This window comes from Littorina saxatilis, linkage group LG16 (assembly GCF_037325665.1).
Source record: "Littorina saxatilis isolate snail1 linkage group LG16, US_GU_Lsax_2.0, whole genome shotgun sequence".
In the NCBI taxonomy this organism is placed as follows: domain Eukaryota; kingdom Metazoa; phylum Mollusca; class Gastropoda; order Littorinimorpha; family Littorinidae; genus Littorina; species Littorina saxatilis.
Window position 1 is genome coordinate 20902403 of NC_090260.1, and position 11220 is coordinate 20913622.

The 11220-nt window shown below is 40.2% G+C and overlaps 1 protein-coding gene across 1 annotated transcript; it reads left to right on the forward strand.

Moving 5' to 3' along the window:
• Window positions 1-33: 33 nt before the first annotated feature.
• On the forward strand, window positions 34-7851 carry LOC138949922 (uncharacterized). Its single transcript, XM_070321706.1, has 6 exons — window positions 34-175; window positions 1324-1371; window positions 2653-2751; window positions 5439-5862; window positions 6247-6391; window positions 7496-7851. The coding sequence occupies exons 1-6, from the start codon at window positions 34-36 to the stop codon at window positions 7691-7693; spliced, it is 1056 nt and encodes a 351-aa protein (XP_070177807.1). The 3' UTR covers window positions 7694-7851.
• Window positions 7852-11220: the final 3369 nt, after the last annotated feature.

The window sequence follows — 11220 nt, forward strand, 5'->3', positions numbered from 1 at the left end:
TTAAAAATTACTGGTGACTAATTACACATTAACATGCTTCCATTTGAAACTTCGAGGTCGTCATCGTGGATTGACGTCCGACCAAAGCTAATTGAAGCCCGACGGAGACTTGGAAAGGACAAGAAAGCAGAGATCGAGAGAGAGAACGAGAAAACGTCGGTTTTGTTGTGTGAAGGTATGTATCTGGTATTGACAGGGTTTGCGCAGCACGCTAATAATACATCATGTAACTGGAAACCTAATGACAAGAGATAGGCAATGGTAACAAACGATATTTCCTTACGCTGTAATTGTTTGATGTTTTAGGCAAAATGAATTTATGCTGCAGATAATTTTGTTTAAGTATCATCTGATCCAAATGTATATGCATATATATAAGAATGGATATAAGTGTGTGTGTGCGCTTTTTGTCATATGGTGCCCCTCAAAATGAACGCAAACAACTCTCGTTTTTTACTGCTCATGCGCTCCATACCTGCATCAGTAAAAATGACATTACACAAGATACGCCAGATAGCAGAACAAAACAACCTGTTCTGGATAGATAATTGAGTTTTCTCCTCGTATGTAAAAGTTGCCAAGTTAAGCCTATTCTGATTTTTTTGGTCGATTTTTTAATTGGAACCTGACGTTTTTGTCAGGTCCATTTTGAGGGTACCCTTACTTCGGCAACGGTCACGTGATACCTTTAAGAGAACTCTTTGATCCGAAAAGTGTTCGAGATAGCCAAGTGAAGGGCATTTAATGGCATATAAAGTTTGAATGAAATAACACGGGAATGAATGTTTTGGTTAAAGGAACTAAAATGGGTGCAATATTGTTTTTGCTCAGTTTTGTTTAAAGCGGCGATTCTCGCCAGACTTAAAGACGAGTTCAGCAGTGGGTGGCTTAGGAGTCAGTGCGCTTTTTCGGAGCCAAACCGATTTTTGCAACGAATCATATCGAGACAGAGCGCTTCAAGATGGCGACGAAAAAAGGAGACAATGATGCGAGATGTGAAACAAAGTTTGAATACTTTAGCAAAAACACGAGTGTACGTGGGAGTTTCAGCCCACGAACGCAGAAGAAGAAGAAGAGGAAGAATACTTTAGCTAGCACACGATTCGGTCAGACAGAACGTCGTTATGATGGGAATGTTAGCTGGGGTGGTCAATAAACCTCCAAAAGCAGTTGATCCTTCGGTTCACGTCGAAAATCCCGTTTTCAGAAGATTAAATGTTACGGTACGCGGTGTGATCAGTCTTAACCAAAACAGTCCATCCCATGTAGTTTTTGGATGTCAAATTTACTTCAAAAATGGGTTTAATGTTCCTTTAATTTCAGATGACAAAGATTGGACACAATTGGTTGATAAATCTTCGCTTGTTGACAGTGAGTAAATGAATTCATTTATGCTGAAACGGACAGTTTGAGAATATCTCGTCGAACTTTTTTTATGAAAAGTCGAACGCTTTATAAAATCGCATTGTAGACACTCTATATTGAGCGTCTATATGAATTAAAAACACAACATAAATGACTTATTTCAAACTTCAGATTGTCACTTTCAAATGATTTTCAGAAATCTTGAAACCAAACAGAGCTATGGTCACAAAAGCATTGATGAAAAAAGAAAAAGAGAAGACAGTCGCGGACCCTGTTAGTGTGTGTGTGTGTGTGTGTGTGTGTGTGTGTGTGTGTGTGTGTGTGTGTGTGTGTGTGTGCGTGTGTGTGTGTGTGAGTGTGTGTGTGTGTGTGTATGTGTGTGTGTGTGTGTGTGTGTGTGTGTGTGTGTGTGTGTGTGTGTGTGTAAATAAAGGTTTATTCGCTGTTTTTTACGTTTAGTCAAGTTTTGACTAAATGTTATAACATAGACTGAGAATCGAGACTAGGGTTGTGGTGTGTGTGTGTGTGTGTGTGTGTGTGTGTGTGTGTGTGTGTGTGTGGGTGTGTGTGTGTGTGTGTGCGTGTGCGTGTGTGTGTGAAGAGCGATTCCGAGAAGACTACTGGACTGATCTTCATGAAACATCACATACGAGTTCCTGGGTATGATATTGATTTTTCTTTGTTTGATACATTTTTTGTGACGTCATATCCGGCATTTAGTAAAAGTGGAGTAGGCACTGTCACGCCCTCATTTAAAAAAAATCCAATTAATTAAAATTTTGGTCATGCAATCTTCGACAAAGCCCGGAAAATTTTATTGCATTGCAGCGTGGAAGCTGAATAATTAATTAATATGTTTGGTCATAAACAATCTGAAAATATTGATTAAAATCAAAATATAGCAATCGATCTAAAAAAAAAAGTGTTCATCTTATTCTTTATTATTTCCTGATTTCCAAAACATATAGATATGTTATGTTTGAATTTAAAACAAGCTCAGAAAGTTCAAAAGAATAGAGAAAAGCACGCTTTCCTATTAAATGCTGTATCCTATTGCGCTATACCTGCTTGTCACTTCCAGCGAACGCTGGCCGCTACGTTTTGCACGTGAATGCCAGTCCTTTTAGTCTCGGTCGCGGATTATCTTTTTTTCGTTAAATGCAGTGTGTTCAGTATCATTCTGTTATTTTGACAGATTGACTAAATGTATTGATTCCACTTCACGCGACTTGTTTCTTAATGGTTTTGCGATGCCTGTTTATTGCTTCTTTTTACAACGCATGTCAGAAGAATACCCGCAGAGCTACAGCCAACATGTCGACATCAAAGGTGCGTGTCCTTTGTTCAGGAGTACTGTGCTATCCCACAACGATCAGAAAAGGAACGGTAATGCTTTTTTTGAAAAATCTCATTTCAGCAGTTCTTTAGATTGCTGTGAGCTAATACAGATGTCCAAAACGAAAATCACTATGAACCCAAACAAAAAGTCAATGATTGAACTCAAGGGACATTGGTTTAAACATATGTGACCCAGTTTCACGAAACCAGGGATAACCGCTGGCCCTCCTTTTGCAGCTACAGCTGAAAATCCGAGCCTGGGCCCTATCTGGGTTAATTTGGGATTTTTGTTGATTCTGAAAGCTGAGTTTCTCCTCTTTCGAATGGTATACTTTACTAAAAACAGATTCAAACTATAAATGTCTTTAAAACGATGTTTTATTGCCCTATCTTATATTTTCTTTTGTCTTAAAATTTCAACAATGAGGGGTAATCGACCCATTTTCGGCTTCGGATTACTGAAAGTATCCCCCGCAGGGCCTCACTGTATCGCATATTTATAAATGGAAAGGTTATCGCGTCAACTTTGACCTCAAGTGTGTGCGAACTTTGAATTCGACCAATAAAAAAGAATTGTAAAGCGATTTTGGCCTGTAAAGAAACGAACAAAGACAGCAAGCAACTGACCAACCAGAGTGCTCCTATCAGTTATTGCATATTTAGCTAGATTTGATAAAAATGATGATTGGAAACTAAAAAGAAGTTACTTTACTGTGTTCCTGTACATGTTCATTACAATAGAAGCATGGTTGCTAAGGAAATATTGCATTTGAATGTGCTTCTCCTTTGAAGGCTCTGTTCTCAAAATGGCCGCCTGGACCGTTCTATACTTTGAAACCCCATATCTCAGTGAGTTTTGAAGCTACAGGCATAAAACTTACATCAATTTAAAAGAAATGATGTGAAGAATATGGATATGCTAATAGCTCAATTTGCAAAAAATAGCACTTATCCCTGGTTTTGTGGTTCACTTAAGTTTATTTAACAAAAGTTACAATCATGACATGTATACAAAATACACAGGTAACAACAACAAGCTAGAAGCTTATAGTGGTGTTCCTGCATGGACAGTACAACGTAAGGCGGTAACGGCTGAACAATTCGTCTAAATAAACCAAATCTATTAATAACATAATAAACGTAGCATAATGATTATAAAGGAAGACAGTAAAAGGAAGGAAGGAGGGGAAGAAGAGGAATAAAAAGAAGAGGGATGGGTAGGAGATGTGCAGAAATTAAAGTTGTTGTCCGGCTGGCCTGAACGTTCAATGAACGAGTGAACTGTGGAAAAAAAGGTTCCGGTTTAAATCTAGAGAATACTGTCTGTCTCCGTTTATAAGGTGAGGGAGGTGAATGATGTGATTTGGGAGGGAATGTATGGTTTCTTGACGTGTTTCGCGATATTTTGGACAATCTAATAGGAAGTGTTTTACGGTTTCAGACGGGAATCTGCAGTCACAAGATGCATCTGTAGCAACGTGTCGTCTCACTAGTTCGTTATTAAGATCACTTATATAGAACCTGAGCTTACAGTGAATTGTTTATGACATGCGATCTCCAGAATAAATATAACACGGCGGAATTAACTCAAGGGACATTGACATTGGCAAGAAGCTTCTGAAAACTATTTGTCAATGTGTAGACTCTATACTCCGCCTCATTGCCTTGCTTTAGTATAATAGCAATAAACACAATCACTGAGATAAAAAAAAAAAAAAAAAAAAAAAAGAAATCGACAATTGATGACTTTGTGTTCGTCTTTTACGACGGAAAACATTCATTACATACGAAGGCACGATATTTTCTTTCAGAAGTTTAAAGGGCCAATTTTCTCTTTTAACAGTGACCCTTACAGGTTTAAGGCGTGGTATTGTAGGCTGCTTACGTAGCAATATTAAAATGAAATCTCAAGGTATTTATTGCCTTAAAAATAATTCCTGAGATGTTCCCAGTTCTGATGGACAGCGCGAAATGGGAGGCTAGCTGTGGGGGATAGTTTGTCAAGATGACGTTATTCGGTTCTTTCATGTGTCTCTTGAAAGAACTTATTTATCGGCATAACGTAGAAACCGAGAAGGTAATACATTTATTACGATGGGTGTGTGTATGCCTGTCCGTCTATCCGTCTGTCTGGAGGCGGATGTACGTTTTTTTCGCAGTAGTACGTCTTTCTCGTTTGAGACTGCCAATACATTTATAAACACATATACTTTACAACAGTATAAATTGTTTTGTATTAGAAAGTTTACAGACTAAAAAAACACACACTCCCATCCAACGATCGTAATTATTCTAGGAATTATTTACCAATCAAGGTTAAAAAAAACGTTTTTACATTATGAGTATGCACCTCATATTAAGTGATGTGTGTGTTTGCATTGTAAACATGCTATATTTGTGACATGCATGAGGTGTGCACAGAATCCAAAAAGGATCCATTGTAATTGATTTTTAGACGTCTTTTATGCGTCACTAAAACACACACACACACACACACACACACACACACACACACACACACATACACACATACACACACACACACACACTCACACACACATTCACACACACACATATATACCACTGTATATTTTAGAGCAAGTAGACAATGTGTACAGCTTATCCAATTCAAGAAATCTCTCTTGTGTGTGTGTGTTCTGTCTCTCCGTCTATGTGCCTCTGTGTCTGTCTGTCCATCTATGCGTGTCCGTGTCTATGTGCGTGTCTATCCTTAGACCTACCGGATGGACATCAGCTTCAGAGAACTCCATTCAACCACACGATTCAAGACAAAGTCGAGTCAGCTCTGAAAGAATATGTAGCAAGCAAATCGTTCACCGCATGGACATCCGAATACCTGGCTCTAGCGCTGAACCTCAAGACCTCCAACCCTCCCAAAGACAGTCTGCAAAGTCTTTTCCTTGCTCAAAACAAGCCACCCGTAATTCTTGTTGTGTGCGGGGAAGACGATGACATCCAAGAGTCTGCTTTAGCCCACGCCGGTGAAATGGCCCGAGCACTGACGACTTCGCTGCTCAACTACTGTCATTGCGAGTTCATTCTCCTGGCCTGCGCTGTTTCAAAGGACACATTCTCCACAGAAACACTCCGTGAGAAGATCGAGGAAAAGCGAAAGCAAACGAGTAAAATTTACTACAGGTAACAGTTCACTTTGTAACGTGTATTACCAACGAAACAGCATGCAGGGATAGTTATCACTGCTCAAATCAATCGTAATGCTTTATGGATGACATTTGTGTTGACCTTCGTGATGAATTCAAGCTGACAGGTGTTTTAAATGTTTTTTATTTCAACATCTGCAGGCAAAATTCCCAGATAATACAAGCTTCTTGAATTTTGAAACTTAGACAAATCTAAAAAAAAAAAACTGCTTGACAGATGTATAATTATGCAAACTGAAGTAAAGTGTTTGTGTGTCTGATAAAAAAAAATCGGTAACAGACCTGAAGGGGTACATACGAAAGCTAGCACAAAAACAGGCTCTTCAGTTGTTAAGTAACATTGCCGGGTGTCATTGTACAGGCGACAACATTTGAGCAGAAGCGAGTACCTACAGCTCAAAAAGGCAGTGACGAGAGTTTCAAGGGTGTCACCTGTACGTCATCACCTCGCCGACAGCAGTGACACACGCCAGGCACAAGAAAACAAGGAGACTCTCTGCCAGGAGGTACGCCTTTACTCTATGATAGGTTGTCATTTGGTCCCTTGTTTTCTTCTTCTTGTCGATCACTCAGTCCCTTGTTTTAATTAACACTAGTGAATAAAATCATTTACATGATATTTACACGTGTGAAGTGAACGGTATTGTTATGTCTTGGGTGGTCTCTCTAACGTATGTAGAATAACAAGGCATACTCACCTCCTACTTTGGATCAAAAATCGTTGTGCAGCAATGGTCTGGAGTACATTGTAATGACATTGACCTTTTTGACTCACATGCGAAGCAAAAGTGAGTCTATGTACTCACCCGAGTCGTCCGTCCGTCCGTCCGTCCGGCCGTCCGGAAAACTTTAACGTTGGATATTTCTTGGATACTATTCAGTCTATCAGTACCAAATTTGGCAAGATGGTGTATGATGACAAGGCCAAAAAAAACATACATAGCATCTTGACCTTGCTTCAAGGTCAAGGTCGAGGGGCCATAAATGTTGTCTAAAAACAGCTATTTTTCACATTTTCCCCATTTTCTCTGAAGTTTTTGAGATTGAATACCTCACCTATATATGATATATAGGGCAAAGTAAGCCCCATCTTTTGATACCAGTTTGGTTTACCTTGCTTCAAGGTCAAGGTCACAGGAGCTCTTCAAAGTTGGATTGTATACATATTTTGAAGTGACCTTGACCCTGAACTATGGAAGATAACTGTTTCAAACTTAAAAATTAGGTGGGGCACATGTTATGCTTTCATCATGAGACACATTTGGTCACATATGATCAAGGTCAAGGTCACTTTGACCCTTATGAAATGTGACTAAAATAAGGTAGTGAACCACTAAAAGGGACCATATCTCATGGTAGAAAGAGCCAATAAGCACCATTGTACTTCCTATGTCTTGAATTAACAGCTTTGTGTTGCATGACCTTGGATGACCTTGACCTTGGGTCAAGGTCACATGTATTTTGGTAGGAAAAATGTGTAAAGCAGTTCTTAGTGTATGATGTCATTGCTAGGTTTAGTTATTTGACCTTGACCCTAAAGGTCAAGGTCATGTAAAGGTCAAGCATGTGAGTCGTATGGGCTTTGCCCTTCTTGTTTTCTGTGGGATCAGTTGGTGATTTTGGACGAGGACTGGTATAACCTGGTGCTGTACTTCATCAACAAGGTAATGCAGGGAACCAAACGCTTTAAAGTTCCTCATCCCAGTGCGAAGACTGTTGCGTTGAAAGTGAAGGTCGCTGCTAAGGAAGCCGGCAGGAGACTGGGTGCCATGGCAACGTGTACAGAAAGTCATGTGTATTTGGAGTAAGTGTTGATTTGAGTCAGTTTAAACACAAACAAAACAACCATGACGAAATTGGGTTACCTGAAAGTAAATACACGACAAGACGTGTCAAATATATGCACAGTTTGTGTACACAAATTTGCAAACAATCAAAGATATGGTATGACAGGGACGGTATTATATTATATGTGTTAGTGTCTGTCTATCTGCCTGGCTGGCTGTCCGTCCTTTGTCGGTGGTTTCCATGTGTTTATTGGTATGTGTGTGTGTGTGTGTGTGTGTGTGTATGTGTGTGTGTGTGTGTGTGTGTGTGTGTGTGTGTGTGTGTGTGTGTGCTGACGTTTACTCTCATGGCAAACTTTCCCCCACATGATAATAATAACATGTATTTTGCAGGATAACCATCGAAGAAACGACAGGACAGCGCTGGTGTGTGTTTCGTGGTGATACTACTGTATCAAGGGTCGAATTAGTCGATGACTTTTTGTGAACATTAAAGAGTAAAACAGATGACGCTTTCATAGGGGGTAAAATTTTGTTTTCCCTTATGGTATCCTGAAACTGATTTCTAAGCTCTTGTATTCTGGCAGTAGAGCCGTTCAGTGCTGGGTTGAACTCAGTGGTCCCTTTAAGGAAGGGTACACATCGGTCCTTCTCGATTGCGAGAATAAGCGATTGCTTTGCAGTGGTAAGACTCATTCTGCATTTGATGGTTTCCTGCAGTTTGTTCAAGATGGGGATTACCCTTTCTTTGGCTGGTTTCAGGTTAGCCTGTATGGCTTGGGCGGGAACGTTTGCGTCCGCAGGTAACAGGCTTATTTCGAGGATGCTGTCGTGTTCTTTCAAGATGGTAGACTCCTCTTCTTCTTCCAACGAGAAGTTGAATTGAGTTTCAGCAATCTCCATATTGAAGTTGGTGGTGGCCATTTTGCGAAAGGGTGGTAGGTCTCGGAGCGTAGTGGGAAAGCGTGGTAGGTCTCGGAATCAAGAGAAACTCGTGATGTGGTCAAGTAGTTGATTCTGTCTGTTTTAGTAGACAATCTCGTCAGAGTTGTTCTGCGATCTTATTGGTGGGGCCAAGTTCCGCCCGTGGGTTGGCTGGTTTGTGTAGATGCGGGATAAGTGTGTGTCAATCAACGCACCGGTGGCTGGGCGTAGTGTCTTTGATACGTGTAGCGGGGCCCATTTGGCGTGGTGGGCGGAGTTGCCGTGGGGGTGATTGTTGGGCGCGAGAGTGCGTCTCTCCCTCTCCGTTGCGGCCGAGTGACCGTGTTGCGTGTCGATTCAATCGTGTTACCAGCACTATTGATCAGTGAAGAACTGTTGGGTTGTTTTTACCTTCACCGTTTGTTAGTGTACCACTTATGTTTTTGCATAGCTTTATTTATTCTCTCCGTGATTTCTGTGACTGTTGTTATGTCAGGGGGGTACGTCTTTTTCAATAAGTGAAAGTTCCTGGCGTTGTATTATTTTCATTACCTTGTGTAAGCAAGGCAGGGGTTGCTTGTCAATTGATTTGTTAAGAGGTTTTAACAAGATGTTCTTTCAAGTTCCTGTGTCTTGCATAGGCAACAAGGGGAGGTTTAGGGAACCACCCGGAACATTCTGTGTTTTGTAGAATCAGCTTCCAGTGTTTCAAGAGTTTCTTTTTAAGGTGTCTCAGTCTAGGGTTGTAGGTTGAGACCATGAGGAGTGGTGGAGCTTTGTTTTTGGTGGGATGGTCTCTCTTTTGTTTCAGAAGTGTGTTTCTTGGTATGTTCAAGACTTCCCGTTTGATTAACTCCAGTTCGTCCGGTATATTAATATATTCTCTCTCAAGGAGTTTTGAAAGGAATAAATCAGTTTCCTTGTTCTGTGTGGTTATGTTGTTGTTGGTGCGAATGTATCTGATCAATTCACCTTTCACAAGTCCTTTAAAGATGCTGGGGGGGTGGGCAGATTCCCGATGGAGATACTGAAATGTTTCAGTAGATTTCCTGTGTGTTTTCAAGTCCAATATTTTGTTGGACAAGAATCTGTTACCCATTCTATTCATCAATGGTGACAGTACAGAGTGTAAACACTACAGTCTTGGACACAATCAGTTTAGGACTTCATCGCCGATCGCGCAGGCGCTTGGCCAAAGCGACATTTGTTTGCAGGAACTTCTTCTTATCCCCCCCTCTGCTTCTTTCTCTCTGTAAACTTGTAGGGCTAGTTATTTTTCGGTAACTTACCCAACAACCAAAATCACTTACCCAACAACGGGCCTGAATCCTCGATAGCTCATGGGTAGAGACTGTACACATTGTGGATCTACTTTTTGCGACTCAAAAGTTCAGAAAACTCTAATGTACAAAATATACATTTCTGGAGCAAACAATACAAATATTACACGGTAGAAATTAGGATTTTAGAGTTTAAAAAGGATTTAGGTTTGGAACTTTGTTCACAATGTTGATAACCTATGAGTGTTTGGTATTGAATGATGTGTCGTAGAATTGTTATGCTATTGATGTATATTTTTATAGTGTATTTGATGTAGTTTCCTTAGTGCAGGAGTTTTTGTGTATTTCGAGGAATTTTAACTGTAGCTTCTATGGAGGCTGACAGCAGCCTCGAAACTCTCCCCCCTCACCTTAACCCTATAACCCCTTTTCCTGTTGACCTGATCATTTGTTTCTAGGTTGGCTGTACCTTCTCTGACATCACTAAAGTACTTTGTCGTTGTTTTATTGCGGTCGACATTTCGCGCTGACTAAACTACACGTGCGCAGGGTTTTTCCACAGCCCCCCCCCCCTCACCTTACCCCTCCCTAACCCTTCCCTGTTGACCTGATTATTGCTTCTAGGTTGTATGTACCTTTTTTTATATTATTAATTAAGAGACTTGTAGGATCAGCAAAAAGGATTAGTGCTCATGAATATGCATGGCGTATTGATAATGATTATTGTATTGGTTAAATTTACATTGTTTATAAGGGTTGAAGAGAATAATAGGCTGCATAAGTTAGGTAATGTTTGATACATATATTTTTATAGTTTGTTTTTGAAGAGAAATTCTCTGTGGAATGAAGGGACTATGTTTTAGGCGTATTAACTTGATAAGTAATTTGTTCCTGATATCCTCGTGGTGGCGCGAATCTTCATTATCTCTCGTCTGGGTGTTCTCGGTTCGCGGTTCGCCACTCTCAGCTCTCAGCTCCGGTCAACGAATAGTCAAGGTATGACAACTTTAATTTAATAGGATAGGGAATTAGGATGTATACTTTGTAATATGTTTTGATCATTTCTTAAAGTAAATTCTTAAATTGTTTTCCTGAATTGTGTGTGGTATGCTTCAAGATTCTTTCTTGTCTAAAGGTTTTGAACTTGGAATTAGAATGTTAATTTCTCTCTAGTCTAAACCTGTGTGATCTCTTTCTCTGTCTCTCTGTCTCTCTGTCTCTCTCTCTCTCTCTCTATCTCTCTCTCTGTCTCTCTCAACCGCACGTTTGTTTGTAAATTGTCCGTCACCGTTGTACACCATGACGACGCCACGCACACAGAACAATACGCACAACATACAGGCA

Excerpts from the sequence above, each read along its gene's own strand:
- LOC138949922 (XM_070321706.1), top strand. The coding sequence starts at position 34 with ATGCTTCCATTTGAAACTTCGAGGTCGTCATCGTGGATTGACGTCCGA. Across the intron at positions 2,752-5,438 it reads CAACGATCAGAAAAGGAACG|ACCTACCGGATGGACATCAG; the intron begins GTAATGCTTTTT and ends GTCTATCCTTAG. Across the intron at positions 5,863-6,246 it reads ACGAGTAAAATTTACTACAG|GCGACAACATTTGAGCAGAA; the intron begins GTAACAGTTCAC and ends GTCATTGTACAG.